Source organism: Chlorocebus sabaeus, chromosome 25, assembly GCF_047675955.1.
Source record: "Chlorocebus sabaeus isolate Y175 chromosome 25, mChlSab1.0.hap1, whole genome shotgun sequence".
Taxonomy (NCBI): Eukaryota; Metazoa; Chordata; class Mammalia; order Primates; family Cercopithecidae; genus Chlorocebus; species Chlorocebus sabaeus.
This window is the reverse complement of record NC_132928.1, coordinates 82,932,032-82,951,339: the sequence shown is the minus strand read 5'-3', so window position 1 is coordinate 82,951,339 and position 19,308 is coordinate 82,932,032. Positions and strand designations below refer to the sequence as shown.

The window sequence follows — 19,308 nt, the reverse complement described above, 5'->3', positions numbered from 1 at the left end:
CACCAATCCAGCTGTAATTCTGCATCCATTAACCAGCCTCCCCAGTTCCTCCTCCCCGTCTTTCCTCTCCTCTGACACACAGCTCTACTCTCTACTTCCAGGAACTCAGTTTTTTTGTTTGTTTGTTTGTTTGTTTTTAGCTCCCACATAGGAGCTAGATCATGCAGCATTTCTCTTTCCGTGCCTGATTTATTTTGGTTAACATAATGTCTCCAGGCTCACTCAGGTAGCCACAAATGACAGGATTTCATTTTTTTTTATGTACTTTCCTCAATTCTTACACAGAATACTGCCTTCAATCCTTAATTAAAATGTTTAAAAAGAAGGATATTAAACTATCAGACACTAAATCATTTTATAAACTGACAACAGTTAATAGAGCATTGAAGGTAAAGTGGTACAGCACATAAGATATGCGCCAAATTAGACCCCTTCTATAAAATGTTGCATATTATAAAGAAGGCCTAACAATCCCAGAAGTAAGTGGAATAAACTGGTGAGTAATTTGAAAAAAAAAAAAAAGTCTATTTAGACCTTCACTTTAATCAGCCGAAATACATTCTCGATAGATCAACCGCTTTTACAAACCGAGAAAACATGCTGGGAAAGGCAGGGCCAGACCTCACTCACCCTGCATTCTCAGAGCCCCCCCGGGGGGTGCACAAACTGGAAAGCGCTGCCCCAAAGAAGAAGCGAACTTGAGTTCCAACTTTGTTGCTAACCTATTGTGTGATCTTGGGCAAGTCTTTTGGCTTCTCCATCCTTACATTTTCTTTTTTGTTTGTTTGCTTTGTTGAGATGGAGTCTCGCCTCCCTCTGTTGCCCAGACTGGAGCGCAGTGATGCAATCTCAGCTCACTGCAATCTCCAACCCCCAGGTTCAAGAGATTCTAAAGCCTCAGCCTCCCAAGCAGCTGGGACTACAGGCGCCCACCACCACACCCAGCTAATTTTTTTTTTTTTTTACTTTTTTTATTTTTAGGAGAGACGAGGTTTCACCATGTTGGGCAAGCTGGTCTCAAATTCCTGACCTCAGGTGATCCACCTGCCTCAGCCTCCCAAAGCTTAGTTTCCAATTTATAAACAGTGGCCAAGTGCAGTGGCTCACACCTGTAATACTAACACTTTGGGAGGCTGAGGAGGGTCTATCACTTGAGGCTAGGAGTTCAAGACCAGCCTGGGCAACGTAGCAACACCCCTGTCACTACAAGAAATAATAATTAGCTGGGCGTGGTAGCGAGTGCCTATAGTCCTAGCTGCTTGGGAGGCTGAGGCAGGAGGATCACTTCAGGAGTTCAAGGTCACACACACTGAGTTATGATCAAGCCACTGTAATCCAGCCTGGAGGACAGAGTAAGACCCTATCTTTAAACAAATTTTTAAAAAAGAGTGGATGGTAATGATAGCAGCAGCATAAGAACATTCATTATAAACTTTAAAGTGCTATACAAGTTAACACAGGCATAATGATCAGGAAGCTACATTCATCCATGTTGTCCCTCCTCAAATACACTCAGCATCAGTATTTTAATGCTAAAAACAGTAACAATGTTCGTAGTAACCACCTTTAACTAATAAAGCAAACCCTTTAAGTTGTAAGAACATCTACTTTCCCTCAGGGCCTCGGTAAAGTTATTTTAACTTTCAGTGGAAAAAAGATTCAGCCCATAAACATGTTTACTTTTACTGAATTGGCCCTTTTACCATAAAAGGCCTGGCCGCGTTGCTCTCAGGATCCAGAGATGTTCTTTTCACGGCTACTGTCAGGAAGCCTGAATGCAGAAGAGAAGCCCCGATGTCTTTAAAGGGTAGGTAGGGGTGGGAGTGTGGGTCATGTAGCATAGCAAGAGACTCGGAGTTAGAAAAACCCTGGTGTGACATGGAGCAAACTATTTACCTTCTCCTTGTCTCCAGAAACTGGAGATGCCAACCCTTAACCCACAAATAAAAAGATTAAAATGAGGTAATCCACATGAGGTCTCTAGCACTCAACTACAGGTAGTGTGTTAGATGGCAAGCCTTAAGCAAATGCTGGTTTCTTTTCTCTCTTTCCCTCCCTCTCATAACGCCATACTTTCCCTGACTTCTCTAACAATACCTCTGTCCCTTGCCCCCAGGAGAACCCTTCAAGGAGAGGTTTGAGGTCAAGGCACTTGTCATTCATGTGCTTAGTTATTCAAATTGCAGGCCAGGGCTGCCTGCTACACCCCCTCCCCAACCCTACCACCACCACTAGCACCCCACCCACTCATTTCCTACTGGGGTACCCACAGGAAGGCCTGGTATTCCACAGTGTCATTCCCACAGAGTGCAATGTGACCAAAGCCACCAGAGCTGTGTGGTGCTGCACCTCTGATGGCACTGGTTTATAAGCCTCAAACAGTTCCTTTCCAGAACCATTTTCAAACCACTTCCCACTGCTGTGCTGGCCTCTTTACTAGGTTCTGGTCTTGAGATTGCAATCTCATCAAATAACCCTCATTTAGCCTGGCCTCCTGAAAGAATGGTTTCATTGCCTTTTTTTTTTTTTTTTTTTGGAGACAGTCTCACTCTATCGCTCAGGCTAGAGTGCAGTGGTGTGATCTTGGCTCACTGCAACCTCTGCCTCCCAGGTACAAGTGATTCTTCCGCCTCGGCCTCCAAAGTAGCTGGGATTACAGGCGCCCGCCACCATGCCTGGCTAATTTTTGTATTTTTAGTAGAGATGGAGTTTCATCATGTTGTTCAGGCTGGTCTTGAACTCCTGACCTCAGGTGATCTGCCCACCTTGACCTCCCAAAGTACTGGGATTACAGGTGTGAGCCACCGCACCCAGCTTCACTGCCTTTCTTTGATGTGTGTGGCACAGACCCTACAATTCTTATTAGCGTTTGTAATCTCTTCTGTCTTTTAAGGAGTTTTTTGTTTGTTTTGTTTCAGACTCAAGCTGTGTCCTCCATTTCACACCCACCAGTATTCATGTCTTCTCTTGTCGTTTCATGTTCTTCTGTTTGGGTTCTTTTTGCTATTTTACGGAGGGAGTGTGCCATCACATAGGCATTATTAACGTTTCCTTGCAATATCCTATTCGTGGCCTTATAATACATCTTTATGTGTTTTACAAAGCAAATGGCGTTCCTTCACTCGACTACTTCCTGAGTGCCAGATATGCACCAAGCACTAAAACTGAAATACAGTTCATCTCACTCACAGAGTTTACAATTTATAGGTTGGAACAGGCAATGAGAATACAGTATATTCTTTCTACCAGAGTATGAAGAATAAGAAACAGTACTTATCAAAGCAATAGCTAGCAAAGACCTTTTACAGAGCATGGAAAATAAATACTTAAAACAGCATAATAAATCCAAAGTACAGTGTAAAAAGAAGAGAAAATAGCTCTCTTGTATCTTATGACTTGTATCAGTAATTTAGAAGTGTAACAAAAAAAAATATTTCCAAACCTCACATCCACTGTATTATTCGACTCATGGTCAAACACTTCAAATGCTTCCTTGATTTTTTTGTGAAATTCTGCTACTATTATCTCTGCAAAAGACAAAGTAAATAAAAATTATTTTACTTTAGCTTTGAATTGAAAACAAAAATTCTAATAACCAGACTAGCAATCTTAATAAGCAAGCATATGAAGAACTCTTTCCTTATCTTTATGTATCATTTAGCATGTTTAACTTCCTCTGGAGATGTCAAAGGATATATTGTGTTTGTAAACATTTTTTCTGAGGCATAATACACATATGGTAAAGGTGCACTGATCTTAAGTACACAGCTTAATTAAGTGTTTACATACGCACATACTCATGGAACCACTCCAATCACGGTGATAGAATATTTCTATCACCTCTGGGTAGAGTCCTCGCCTGAGAGGCACAGTGAATCCAACACAACAGATACTGTTTGCTTACCCGTAGTGTTCCCTGCCTACCTTGCCTTATTCTATGCTTGCAGAGTTGCGGGAAGAAAGGCATAAAAACCAACATGACATTTTCTCAAAGAGCTTTCAAACTAGTTTTGGATTATGACTTACATATATGAAACACTCATATATATATTCAATAAATAGTTACCTAGTACTTACTATGTGGTAAGGTTATAGCAAGGAACAAAATAGAAAAAAAAATCCCTGCCTCTATAGAGCTGCTTTTATTGGGAAAGATATATAAGCTCGTAATATTTGATAAAATACATAGTAAGGCAAATGGTGTGGAAAATGGAGGAAGGAATAAACAGGGTGGGGACATGAGGGATGCTGCTGGGTGGGGCGTGGGTGGGGAGAACGGGTTGATACGGAGGTCTGAGACAGGCCTACCTCTGCGGTAAGGTGACACCTGGGCAGACACCTGAAGGAGGGAAGGAGCCAGCCTTATGAACAACTGCAGAGTTTTCAGGCAGAGAGAACAGTAAGTGCAAAAGAGTAAGAAATAAGATCAGAAAGGTATGAGTCTGAAGGTGAGGAATAGATTGTCAAGAGGCCTTGGCCAGGCGCAGTGGCTCACACCTGTATTCCCAGCACTTTGGGAGGCCGAGGCAGATGGATCACCTGAGGTCAGGAGGTCGAGACCAGCCTGGCCAACAGGGTGAAACCCCATCTCTACTAAAAATACAAAATTAGCCGGGGGTGGTGGTGCATAACTGTCATCCCAGCTACTCCGGAGGCTGAGGCAGGAGAATTGCTTGGATCTGGGAGGCGGAGGTTGCAGTGAGCCGAGATTGTGCCATTGCACTCCAGCCTGGGCAACAAGAGCAAAACTCCATCTTTAAAGAAAAAAAAAGGCCCTGTAGGCTGATTTAAGGATTTTGGCTTTTACTCTGAATGAGATGTGAAGCCGCTGAAGGGTTTTTCCGGGCAGCAAAGTGATGTGGTCTGCTGATCATCACTCTGGCCATTACAACAAGGGTGGAAGCAGAGAGACCAGGCAGGAGGCCACCGCAGACCTCCAGGTGAGAGACGTGGGCCAGAATGGTAGCAGTGAAGGTGGTGAGACATGTCAGGATTATGGATATATTCTTTTTTTTTTTTTTTTTTTTTTTTGAGATGGAGTCTCTCTCTGTTGCCCAGGTTGAAGTGCAGTGGCTCAATCTCGGCTCACTGCAAGCTCCGCCTCCTGGGTTCAAGCAATTCTCTTGCCTCAGCCTCCTGAGTAGCTGGGCCTACAGGTGCATACCACCACGCCCGGCTAATTTTTTGTATTTTTAGTAGAGACGGGGTTTCACCATGTTAGCCAGGATGGTCTTGATCTCCTGACCTCATGATCCACCCGCCTCAGCCTCCCGAAGTGTCAGGATTACAGGCGTGAGCCGCCGCACCCGGCCGATTCTGTATATATTCTAAAGAGCAGAGCCAGCAAGATTTGCTGACATAGAAAGAAAAGGGTCAAGGACAACTCGAAGGTGTTTGGCTGAGTGAAAGAATAAAGGAAAATAATGTAATTAAGTCTTAAAATTGTGCCACCCCACCCCACCTCACTCCACCCCACCCCACCTCACTCCACCCCACCCCCACCTCACTCCACCCCACCCCCACCTCACTCTACCTCATTCTACCCCACTCCGCCCTACCCCACCTCACTCCACCCCACCCCCACCTCACTCTACCTCATTCTACCCCACTCCACCCCACCCCACCTCACTCCACCCCACCCCACCTCGCCTCACCTTACTCCACCCCATCCCACCTGTTGGTACTTCTAGTATAAAATCTTAACTCCTTAATTACTTCACCTAAATGTTATATTTTTCCAGGTTACAACATAATTTACACAACCTTCCATTTTTAACAGAACCAAAAGAATATACCACAATTTATTGATATTATTTTTTCTTTATTATAAATAACACAGCAATGAACTTTTGCTAATTTAACAACAAAGAATGTTACCTCATTATTTAAATTTACACTGCTTTGATTACAAGTGAATCTCAATAATGATCCATGTGTTTGTTTACCATCTCTGTTTTCTATGTTATGAACTGTCTATTCATGTTCTCTGCTCAACCCTACGGGGGTCTTTGATTATTTCTTAACAATTAGCATGAGCTGTTTGAATAATAAAGACTTAACCCTATGTCGAAGTCACTGCAAACAATTTTCGAGGTCAGTTGTTTGCACTTGTTTTTCTAAAATGAAAACAGCTCCATTTCCTTTCTGATGATCAAAATCATACACAATTACTGGAGAAAAAAAAAAGAGACACAGATGAAAGTTTAAGTTAAAATCACTTCAAATTCTACCCAGAGTTAACTACTCTCTTCTTTTTTTCTTTTTCTTTTTGAGATGGAGTCTTGCCATGTTGCCCAGGCTGGAGTGCAGTGGCATGATCTCGACTCACCACAACCTCCACCTCCCAGGCTCAAGCGATTCTCCTGCCTCAGCCTCTGGAGTAGCTGGGACTACAGGTGCGCACCACTACCACCGAGCTAACTTTTGTATTTTTAGTAGAGATGGGGTTTCACCATACTGGCCAGACTGGTCTCAAACTCCTGACCTCAAATGATCCACCTGCCTCAGCCTCCAAAAGTGCTGGATTACAGGTGTGAGCCTCCGTGCCCGGTCCAGAGTTAACTACTTTTAATGTTGTTCTCTAATCTAATTTCTCACTCAGCAATAAATTGGACCTTTCATTCTCAATAAATATTCATTACCTTATTATTTTTAGCGACTGCTTAATATTCCATTATAGAGCTTTATCAAAATGTATTTAATCAACCCCCAATTGTGGATGTTTAGGTTGTTTCTGATTTTTCATTATTATAATCAATAATCAATTCTTTATTGAAGAATCCTGCCCAATTCATCTCTGTATATTTGTCTTATCTCGTTGAAATTCAACGAGTTGAACACAGTTGAACTAGCAAGGTTCTTATGAGCCATAAAAGGATCTTGGGAAAATCTCTCTGGTTACGATGCTGTCACTGCACAAAGCTGATGTTTGGTTTTTAAATTTAAGGTCATTTTAAAAGTACATTATCCTTTATTTTTAGGTAGTCACATCTGTTGAGATTTCTTCTCATACTTTAAAGTTTAGAAACTTATCCTGTGAAAGGCCCAAAAGGGACAGAAAGAAAAATCGTCCTTTTTCTAGAGGTCCAGCAAGTACTTAATTCGATTTTCTTCAACAATTTACAGATAGATTTACTGTGGTTTTTTTGTTTTTTGTTTTTATTTTTGACACTGGACAACACACTGAATACTTCATCTGGTTTATTTTGATGTGATTCAAAGTGAAAGGTTAGCTTTTCCTATTTACCAAGTGCTTGATTCCTTTCCTTGCACTTCATCATGTATTATCATCTTTTATGTGATTGAAATTAATTCTATCAATTGTCCATTCTACTGATTCTATTCTGATTTGTATTTCTAGTCTTGTGCCATTACCATAGTGTTTTATTTAATGCCACTCTATTAGCCTCTTTTTAGGAATGTTCATCAATACCAACTTATTATTCCAAAGGAAATACAGAAATCCACATACAATTTAGAAATTCCAAATGAAATACCATTGAAAGGTTTATTGCTATTGCAATCAGCTATACATTGAGAATTAACATTTTAGAATATTTAGTTTTCACATCTAAGAGATGTATATTTAGATATATATATCCCTTTATAGATGGCTAAATTAAATATTACATATCTTGAGGTTCGTCATGTAAGCCACACACAATCCTCCAAGATGATGCCTGAGTATTTTTTTTGTAGATATTGTGATGAAATATTTTTAGAACCCTGTAATTTCAAGTGTTTGAGGTGAAAAATTGAATTTTTGCTATTGACTATATATCTATTTCCTGAAAAAATGTATTAATTAAAATCTTTCCGTTGATTATTTTATATTTTCTAATAATACTTTTTTTATTATCTTCTTATGGTATCTTATTTCTCTGTCATGACTTATAGCACTAGCCAGCACTACCAAAGCAACATAAATGCATAAAGTGATAATAATCCATTTTATAAAAACATTATTATTATTTAATAATTTGGAACACTAGTCTTTTACCAATAAGTATAATGTTGACCTTTGTTTTGAAATAGGTACAACTTATCATTTATAATTTTATCCTTCCATCTCTAAAGAACAGGCACTAACTTTATTTTTTAGTTTTCAACCTTTTTATTTGCATATTTTTAAAAGTGTGCATTCCAATAATTAAAAACATGTGAACAAAACACTCTGGGACTCTGATTAAAGTGCACTTACAGCCTTCAAGGCACGAATTTTTAATAACCTCTTATCAATATATTTTCTAAACTGTGATCTGTTTAATACTCATTCCTCAAGGTGCTTCTCTTGAACTCCTGACCTCGTGATCCACTTCCCTCAGTCTCCCAAAGTGCTGGGATTATAGGCATGAGCCACTGTGTCTGGCCAGAGCTTCTCAATAAAGGGCTTCAGTGATCAAAAATGTCTGCAAAACTCTGAATATTATGGTTTATATATAATATTTATATGTGGTTTTCTATGGTCATTTATAGTGTGTATTAGTATATTGAAGTCTTTGGAATGTTCTACAATCATGAAACTTAACTTCGTTCAACACAGCATGTTCCAAAGTCACTTGATCATTGAGCCTCTTTTTTCGAACTATCATCTATCAGGAATAATTAATGCCTTAACTGAAATCTAGGACTACCCTAATTCAGGAATCCTCACCCACTGGACATTGCAATACAAGTTAACCATCCCTAATCTGAAAATCCTAAATCCAAAATGCTCCAAAACCCAAAACATTTTGAGGTCCCAGGCATTTCAGATAAGGATCACTCAACCTGTACAGTATACAGTAACCTTCTAACCAAAACACAGCATTGCAGGCAGAGACTGAAAGTCCGGCGTTTGCTGTTGCTAACAGCTGACACAGGTATTGTGGTGATGCTACTGTGCTGCTTCATTGCCTTGAACACACTATTTTTTCACTTCGTGAATGGTACTTCGTATTTTTTACTGCTAAGTACTTCTGTGTGAGTAAGTGTAAGAAGATGATTGCTTGTCAACATCAATTCCTATCAAGTTAGGGTCAGGAATGATGCTGATGCCAAACAGCCAGCTTGTCCTCAGGGGTGGCTGACATAGTGATAGTTTTGCTTTCTGATGGTTCTATGTATAGAAACCTTGTTTCATCTACACATTATTTAAAATACTGCATAAAATTACCTTCAGGCTATGTCCATAGGGTTTACATGAAACATAAATGAGTTTTGTGTTTAGACTTGAATCCCTTTCCCAAGATATCTCATTATGTATGTATATGCAAAGATTTCAAAATCCAAAAAAAATTAGAAATCCAAAATACTTGTGGTCCCAAGCATTTTGAAAAAGGGATATTCAGCCTGTAAAGTAGATGGATTAAAGGGGCACCCCAAAATACTGAACCTCTTATCTCTCATCTCTCAGTGTGGCCAGATGAAGTCGGGCCCCAGAAAGCAGTCTATTCCAGAGCTTCCCACAGGGGGACCAGGGCAGGACAGGATCTGACGGCAGGCCCCCTGGTCTGCAGAGCAGCAAGACAACAAATGCCATCAGGCACCCACTGCTCCACACTGCCATATCACGTGGTCCTCTCCTTCAGAGGCCAGATGCAGAATGCACCATCACCCATCAGAGAGCTCCTGGAGACACTGATGTTCCAGGTGCCCAAAGAGCATAGTGTTCATTCCAGTGTGCACTGCAACTTCTTCAAACTGACAGGGCTCATGCTCTAGGAAGCAGTCCCAGATCTTTATCTTCACATCCTATGGGCTACCTCCCTGCCTCCGCAACTGATATGTCCTTTTAGTAGCAGCCAAGCTTGATGTGTGGCCCTAAAAACACATGCATGAGAGGCTGGGCGCAGTGGCTCATGCTTGTAATCCCAGCACTTTGGGAGGCCGAGGTGGCCGGATCACTTGAGGTCAGAAGTGTGACAGCAGCCTGGCCAACATGGTGAAACCCCATCTCTATTAAAAATACCAAAATTAGCTGGACGTGGTGGCGCACGCCTGTAGTTTCGGTTACTTAGGAGGCTGAGGCAGGAGAATCACTTGAGCCTGGGAGGCAGAGGTTGCAGTGAGCCAAGATCGAGCCAACTGCACTCCAGCCTGGGCAACAGAGAGAGACTCCGTCTCAAAAACAAACAAACAAAAAACACATGCATCATATATAAATTAAATCTTCATTACTTTGAAATAATCGATATGAGATAGTTCAACCGGATTTAAAAATCACTTGGATTATTAGAAAATTTTCTAAGTTATATTGGTTAATTAAAGGAAAAGTTTTTAGATGATATAATTTCAACTGGTTTGAAATATTCCAGGCAGGAGTGCCAGTCACAAAGGCACTGTGAAAAAAGCATAATCCGGCTGGGCACAGTGGCTCACACCTGTAATCCTAGCACTTTGGGAGGCCCTGACCAACATGGTGAAACCCCTGTCTCTACCAAAAATACAAAAATTAGCCGGGCGTGATGGTATGTGCCTGTAGTCCCAGCCACTCGGGAGGCTGAGGCAGGAGAATCGCTTGAACTCGGGAGGTGGAGGTTGCAGTGAGCTGAGATGGTGCCATTGCCCTCTAGCCCAGGTGACAGAGCAAGACTCTGTCTCAAAAATAAAAAAAAAAAAAAAGTGTAAGACCGTATTAAGAAATCACAGTAGGAGCCTAGTTCATAGTTCAGTTTTGATTTTTTTAATGGTTGGGAAAAACGCTTTTACATTTCTGCATGAACAGTTTCTCATTGGTAGTAAATGATCAAAAAGTGAGGAGCTCATATTAAAGATTTTTTAAAATCAGGAATTGAATACAACTATTTCAAGCAAAAAGTTTGATATTAAAAAGTAACATTTTGGGAAGCAAGCTCAAGTTCCACCTTTAACATTTTAAATACATTTGGAACTTTTAAAATAGAGTCATCATTTTAAAATTTCCTAATACTGTTTTATTTTCTTAAATATTTTTTAACATAATGATTTGTTTAATAATCAAGCCTCATATAGAGTCCCAAAGCTCATCTAGTTTTACCCCAGTGTGCCACAAATATTGTTTTCCACGCTCAGGGTTTGTGTGTGTTTGTTTTTGAGACAGAGTTGTGCTCTGTTACCCAGGCTGAAGCGCTGTGGCGAGACCATGGCTCACTGCAGCATCAAACTCCCAGGCTCAAGCAATCCTCCCGCCTCAGCCACCTGAGTAGCTGGAACTACAGGCACAGACCACCGTGCCTGGCTAATTTTGTTTAATTTTTGTTTTTATTTGTAGAGACAAGGTCACTCTGTGTTGACCAGGCTGGTTTTGAACTCATGGCCTCAAGCGATCCTCCCACGTTGGCCTCTCAAAGTCCTGGGATTACACACATGAGCCACTGAGTCTGGCCAATGTTTAGGTTTTAAAGTGATAAAAGCTGAGAAGCACTACTCTAAAGTCATTACCCATCTTGGAGTCCCTTTGAGAACTGGTTGCTCATTCTCCCATGGCTTCCCTATCTCAGGGACTTGAGGAAGGTTAGCAATATAGAGCTCCCCATTGCTGCTCACAGCCCCATACTCCTCATCTGCCCTATTTTTTGCCAGCTTCTCTAATGAAGGAAATGTTTAAACATACAGAAAAGTTGAAAGCTTAGTATTACAAACAACTATATACCCACCATCTAAACTATTGTTAATATTTTGCCATTTTTTGATTCCTCCTTCCAAGTCTGTCTGTAAGTCAACTGCAGACATCAGAATAATTCATCCCGAAATACTTCAGCATATCTCCTAAAAATAAAGACATTCTCCTGCATAATCCCAATGCTATTATGATATCTTTAAAAATTAACAAAAATTCACTAAGATCATCTAATATCTATTCCATATTCAAATGTCTCCATCTGTCCCTAATGTCTCGTAGGTATTTTTTTCATACTAAAACCCAATCAAAGATTATGTGCTGTGTTTGGCTGTCACATACTATTTTGTTCTCTTTGAAACTAAAACAGTCCTGCATCCTTCCCCACCCCTCCCCACACATGTGAAATTAGCTTGTTGAAGAGACCGGGCTGTATAGTATCAAACAGAATGGCCCACATCATGGACTTGTCTGAGAGCATCCTTGTTTCAACTTCGTATTAAAAACTACTACTCTATTAAGGTTCACCCCTTGAGGACACATAATCTATCATTCCTTCTCACTGCTGTCTTCTACTGATTCCCTGATCACAGTCCTCCAAAGTTCTCATTCTAACAAATTCATCTTCCTAATTCTATTTGATCATCAACACCTTTCAACCCTTCTGGGGTTTTTTGTTGTTTGTTTTTGAGACGTAAGCCAGTGCACCCAGCCATTTACTTATAAACCCTTCTGAACTCTGTTCTTTCCCTTCCATTTCCATTGTCATTGCTTACGATTAGACACTCACACGCCTGTAATCCCAGCACTTTGGGAGGCCTAGGTGGGTGGATCACTTGAGGTCAGGAGTTCGAAACCAGCCTGGCCAACATGATAAAACCCCACCTCTACTAAAAATACAAAAAATTAGCCGGGCATGGTGGCATGTGCCTATAATCCCAGCTACTTGGGAGGTTGAGGCAGGAGAATCACTTGAACATGGGAGGCGGATGTTGCAGTAAGCGGAGATCACACCATTGCACTCCAGGCTGGGAGACAGAGCGAGACTCTGTTTCATATATACATACATACATACATACATACATACATACATAGACACTTATCACTTCCAGCTAAATTAATGTAGTCACTTCCTGCCTTTTTGCCTTTAGTCTCCTTTCTCTCACTTCCCATTCCACCATCAAACCATAATCCACATTTTGCTAGGATGATCTTTCTAAAAGGCAGATTCAGTCATTTGACCCTCTGGTTTAAAATCCTCCAACAGTTCGCAAGGCCTTTCAAACTAACATTCAGACTCCTCAACCAGGCGCACAAAGCCCTTTATGAACTAGGCTCCTACCTGTCTCAAAAATGTGATCTCTTAACACTTTTCCACACAAATGCCCTAGGCAGGAAATCTCTGTAGTGTCCCAGTGATAATGCTTTTTCCCTCTGCCTTTGTGACGGACACTTCTGCCTGAAATATTGCTCTCCTCCTTTGTGACAGACACTCCTGCCTGGAAAATTGTTCTCCTACTTCCTGGCTATCTCCCATTCGTTACTCACGTTTAAGAGTAAATGACCTTCTGAAGGCTTCCCTTCTCCTCTTTTTTTGTTAAGTACCCTCCTATGTAATCATGTAGCGTACATGCTATCTCTATCATAACAGTCTATCAAACCATATTATAATTAGCAGTTTACTTATTTGTCTCCCTTCCCATAATGTAAACACCTTGAGAATAACTCTGATAGGCCCTGTAACCTACTAAAAGCTCAATAAGGCCAGGCACCAGTGGCTCACGCCTGTAATCCCAGCACTTTGGGAGGCCGAAGCAGGCAGATCACTTGAGGCCAGGAGTTCAAGGCCAGCCTAACCAACACGTTAAAATCCCATCTCTACCAAACATTAGCCAAGCGTAGTGGCATGTGCCTGTAATCCCAGCTACTCAGGAGGCTGAGGCATGAGAATAACTTTAACTCAGGAGGCAGAGGTTACAGTGAGCCGAGATCACACCACTGCACTCCAGCCTGGGCGACAGAGTGAGGCTCTAAGAGAAAAAAAAAAAAATTAATACCAATCTACCAGTCCTTCACAAAATCTTCCCAAAAATTGAAGAGATGAAAACACTGCCCAACTCATTCTGTAAGGCCAGTATTAACATGATAAAAACAAAACAAAACTGAGACATAAGAAGAAAACTACAAACCAACATCCATTATAAATATAAATGCACAATCCTCAACAAAACACTTGCAAAACATATCCAGCCACCTTATGGGGGATTATACACCATGACCAAATGGGATTTCTCCCAAGAATGCAATGTATGAAAACCAATCAACATAATACACCACATTAATAGAATGAAGAGGGGGCAAAAACCACGTGTCATCTCAATAGACACAGAAAAAGTATTTGACAATACATAACATCTCTTCATTATAAAAACACTCAGAAAACTAGGAATAGTGATTTGATCATAGCACATTATGTGCACGTATCAAAATGTCACACTATGCTCCATAAATATGTACAATTATTGTGTGTCAATTAAAAAATACTTAAGAATATTGTTTAAAAGAAAACTAGGAATAGAAGGGAACTTCCTCATTACGATAAAAGGTACTTATGAAAAACTCACAACCAACATCATACTTAATGAATGGCAAAAGCTATTCTGCGTGCCTTTAGAATCAGCATGCTTTAGAAAGGAAATGTCTATTTTATATTAATCGGGCACACACATTAAGGGGAGCCTCTACTGTATTTCTAAGGCTACTTTGGTCTAAGTTTATAGCATAGATACCAAAAGCATGCAGTTTTGGGAATGTTAGAGAAATGGCCAATATACAAAATATCCTTTTAGAATGTATAATTCGCTGAGTGTGGTGGTGCATATGCCTACAGTCCCTGCTAGTCAGGAGGCTGAGTTGGGAAGATCACTTGAGCCCAAGAGTTTGAGACTGGGTAACACACCATCTTTTAAAAAAAAAAAAAAAAAGAGTATAATTCTAAGTTTTGTAATGAGAGTACTTTGAGTCAGGCTATTCGTTACTGACACACTGTGTCAGTGTACTTTTGCTGTTCATTTTTTTTTTTTTTGTAGAAAACAAATTCCTAGAGTTTCCTGTATATTTATCTAGAACTATTCTAAAAAAATTTAAGATTAAGAATTATGACAATTTTGTCATGTAAAAAAAAAAAATCAATCCAAAGCTGGGCACCATGGCACACACCTATAGTCCTGGCTACTCAGGAAGCTAATAGCTTGGGCCCAGGAGTTCAAGTCTAGCCTGACAACACAGGGAGATCCTGCCTCTAAAAACAAAACAAAAGAGGCGGTAGCTCACACCTGTAATCCCAGCACTTTGGGAGGCTGAGCGGGGAGGACTGCTTGAGGCCAGGAGTTTAAGACCAGCCTGGGCAACATAGTGAGATTCTGTCTCTACAAAAAAGTTAAAATTCTAAAATTTAAATTTAGCTGGGCATGGTGGCACATGCCTGTAGTCCCAGCCACTCGGGAGGCTGAGGTAGAAGGACACTTGGGCCCAGGAGGTAAAGGCTGCAGTAAGCCAATAGTTCCACCACTGCACCCTAGCCTGCTCAACAGAGCAAAACCCTGTCTCAAACAACAACAACAACAACAACAACAAAAACCCTCCAAATGATGTCAATCTTCCCCAAATAGGAAAACATAATGTGACATTGTTGATAAGACTGATTATAACAGAGATTACAAAAGAGACCAGTAAGTATGCATACATTGCTGGTTAAGAGCACTGACCTGGAGCCAGCCACCATTGGCTTTTCCATGTACTAGCTGTGAGACCTTGGGCAAGTTCCTTAACCTCTCTATGCTCAAGTCTCCCCACTTGCCACATGGTGATAATAATAGTATCTTCTTTGGACACCAGTGGAGTAGTTCCTCATAAAGTTACACATCAAATTACCATACGATCTAGCAATTCCACTTCTGGGTAAATAACTAAAAGTATTGTAAGTGGGGACTTGAACAGATACTTACACACCAGTGTCCACAGTAGCATTCTTTACAATAGACAGAAGGTGGAAACAGCCCAAATGTCCATCAACAGACGGATAAACAAAATATGGCATATATATACAATGGTATATTACTTAGCCTTGAAAAGGAAGTTCTGACACATTCTTAAAGGGTAGATGAACCTTGAAGACATTATACTGAGTGAAATAAGTCAGACACAAGACAAATTATTGTATGACTCCACCTATCTGAAGTACCTAGAATGCTCAAACTCATTGAGGCAGAAAGCAGAACAGTAGTCTCCAGGAACTGGGAGGAGGGGGAAATGTGAAGTTACTGATCAGTGGGCACAGAGCTTTAGTTTGGGGTGACGAAAAGGTTCTGAAGTTAGATGGTGGTGGCGGCTACACAACAATTTGAGATACTAATTCTTAGGTGTGCTTTTTAAGTGATTACTCTTTGCATTAACAAGGTTTATTTTTTTTCTCTTACTCAAAAATAATTCAAAATACTAAAAAAAAAAAAAAAAAAAAACTTTCAGAAAAGAAACTAAGGCCTGAGCAACATGGCAAAACCCCATCTCTACAAAAAATACAAAAATTAGCTGGGTGTGGTGGTGTGCACCTGTAGTCCCAGCTACTCAGGAAGCTGAGGCAGGAGGATGGCATGAGCCTGGGAAATCAAAGCTGCAGTGAGCCAAGGTCACACCACTGTACTTCAGCTTGGGCAACAGAGCAAGAACGTGTTGGAAAGAAAGAAAAGAAACTAAAGAAACATGAGGAAAAGTTCTAATTCTTGCTCCTTAACTTCCCTATAATGAAACAGAATGAGAGAACACAAGGTGGGGATAAGCTCAAGTTTTTTTAATAAGACACATTGAAGGAGTTTGGATTTTATCTTAAGGACAATAGCTATCAAATGAAGATTTATAGAGTAGGGAGTATCTGGCTAGATGTATAATCAATGAATAACTCTACTGGAAGGAAGCAAGGCTGGCGGTGGAGAGATGGTTAAGGGATTGACACAGCGATGGGGAGGAGGTATGAATGCACTGTACCCTATGTTCCCCATAACACCGTAATTGTGTGATGGTCTCTTCTTCCACCTTCCATTAGATGTTCCATCAGTAAAGTCAGAGGCCTCATCTCATCACTGTTGTATCCCCAGGCCCTAGCATAAAGGAGACACATAAAGAGTACTTGGTGATCAATAAAAATGGTTATATGAGTGATCACGTAATGAAAAAATAAATGATCCCTGGTTTCATTTCAAAGCAAAATCTGAGAAAGGACCATGCTTTCAAATAGCATTCAACAAATATTTATTAATGAAAGATGACCTCAAAGAAGAGTCAGTCAGTAAGGAATATTTCTTGAACTGACTGAAACCTGACATTGAGTATAACTATTTCTTTCAAGAAATTAGCTCGGGAAGAGAGATTGAAAGGTTGGCAGAACTAAGAGAAAAAAAAATTTTAGAAAACTTGAGAATGTGAGCAAAAAGGACGAAATCAGTCAAGACAGCAGTCTAAAGACGTAAGTTCTTATTGCCTGTAACCTGTGCTTTCAACTTCATCCTTCACACTGTTGCTAAAGTGGTGGGCATAACATGCGTATCTGATTACACTCTGCAGCTGTGGTGCGCCATCGTCTACAGGGTCAAGTCAAGGATCCGGAACACGACAAAGGAAAACCTCCCTGGCTAGTCAGCTACTCCTGCCTTGTTCTCGACACCACCTGCAATAACTCCCCAGGGTGAGGGAACCGGCACCAGGCCCGTTAAGTGTGAACCACCCCCAAAATATAGACCTACAAGCTCTGCCCCTGGAAACTCTGACTCAACAGGTCTGGGGTATGGCCAGGAATCTGTTTTTTTTTTTTTTTTTTTTTTTTGAGAGGGAGTCTCGCGCTGTCGCCCAGGCTGGAGTGCAGTGGCCGGATCTCAGCTCACTGCAAGCTCCGCCTCCCGGGTTCACGCCATTCTCCTGCCTCAGCCTCCCGAGTAGCTGGGACTACAGGCGCCCGCCACCTCGCCCGGCTATTTTTTTGTATTTTTTTTAGTAGAGATGGGGTTTCACTGTGTTAGCCAGGATGGTCTCGATCTCCTGACCTCGTGATCCGCCCGTCTCAGCCTCCCAAAGTGCTGGGATTACAGGCTTCAGCCACCGGGCCCGGCCAGGAATCTGTATTTTTACAAAGGTCCTCAGGGGACTCTGATGAGCCGCCAAGTTTGGGAACCACTCTATATTAGTATAACATGGCATTTATAAAGAGCAACAGGTTTTTTTTTTTTTTTTTTGAGACAGAGTCTCACGCTGTCGCCCAGGCTGGAGTGCAGTGGCGCGATCTTGGCTCACTGCAAGCTCCGCCTCCCGGGTTCACGCCATTCTCCGCCTCAGCCTCCCGAGTAGCTGGGACTACAGGCGCCGCCACCTCGCCCGGCTAATTTTTTTTGTATTTTTTTTTAGTAGAGACGGGGTTTCACTGTGGTCTCGATCTCCTGACCTTGTGATCCGCCTGCCTCAGCCTCCCAAAGTGCTGGGATTACAGGCGTGAGCCACCGCGCCCGGCTGAGCAACAGGTTTTGCATCCAGAAAGACCCCAAAACAAATCCCTCCTCGATCCTTTACAGGCTAAATGGCCTTGAGAAAGTTAACTATTTTCCCTAACTATTGCAGGTATTTTTCTTTTCTAAAGTGGGAATAACACCTTAATAAAAGAATACTCTAAGTATTAAATGAGAAAATACATATAAAATACTTAACATACATACATAAACATACTATGTATGTATGTAAACTCAATAGATGTTAACTGTTAACAACTCTATTTAACACCCAACTGTTCAAACCATCTCCACCTCCTCATCATTCTCAACTTTCGTTCATGCCTCTCTCTGCCTGGTACTCTCCCGTCCTTCTTTTCCCCCGCAGGCTGCTGCACTCTCCTCCGCCAAGCCTCCACTAACATCATCCCAGTCTTCCTTCCCTCCTAGGGGAGGGCCAAGCGCCTGTCCTCTGTGATTCCACAGTACCCCGTGCTCAGCCCTCTTCATTCATTCAATAATATTTACTGAGCATCGACTAGGACTAGACACTGAAGACACATCCTTTTTTTCTTTTTTTTTGAGACGGAGTCTCACTCTGTGGCCCAGGCTGGAGTGCAGTGGCGCAATCTGTGGTCACAGCAAGCTCTGCCTCCTGGGTTCACGCCATTCTCCTGCCGCAGCCTCCGGAGTAGCTTGGACTACAGGCGCCCACAATCACGCTCGGCTAATTTTTTTTGTATTTTTAGTACAGACGGGGTTTCACCGTGTTAGCCAGGATAGTCTCAGTCTCCTGACCTCAGGATCTGCCCACCTCGACCTCCCAAAGTGCTGGGATTACAGGCTTGAGCCACTGGGCCTGGCCACTGAAGACACATTCTAATAGAAAATCACGTATCAAACAAATTACACAAATGCAGTAGTCTCCCCTTGTCCACAGTTTCACTTTCCACAGTTTCAGTTAGCACGGTCAACCGTGGTCCAAAAATATTACATGGAAAATTCCAGAAATAAACAATTCTTAAGTTTTAAGTTGCATGCAGTTGAGCAGTATGATGAAATCTCATGTCATTCCACTCCATCCCTTCTTCATCACAGGAAGGGTGAGTATAGTACAAGATATTTTGAGAGAGAGAGAGAGACCAGTCACATAACTTTTATTACAGTATACTGTCATAACTAATCTCTTTTATCACTGGT

At 41.4% G+C, this 19,308-nt stretch overlaps 1 protein-coding gene across 8 annotated transcripts in view; it reads right to left on the bottom strand.

The window, feature by feature from the left end:
* DRC8 (dynein regulatory complex subunit 8) overlaps positions 1–19,308 on the bottom strand; it is a 168,130-nt gene that overhangs the window by 113,209 nt on the left and 35,613 nt on the right. For 6 of the 8 annotated variants that reach the window (XM_037986096.2, XM_073011908.1, XM_037986092.2 and 3 more), the window contains exon 2: positions 3,443–3,527. In XM_037986096.2, the coding sequence (XP_037842024.1) occupies positions 3,443–3,527 (85 nt within the window). The remainder of the gene's footprint in view (positions 1–3,442; positions 3,528–19,308) is intronic. The other 2 variants (XM_037986095.2, XM_037986094.2) reach the window with 1 other exon arrangement.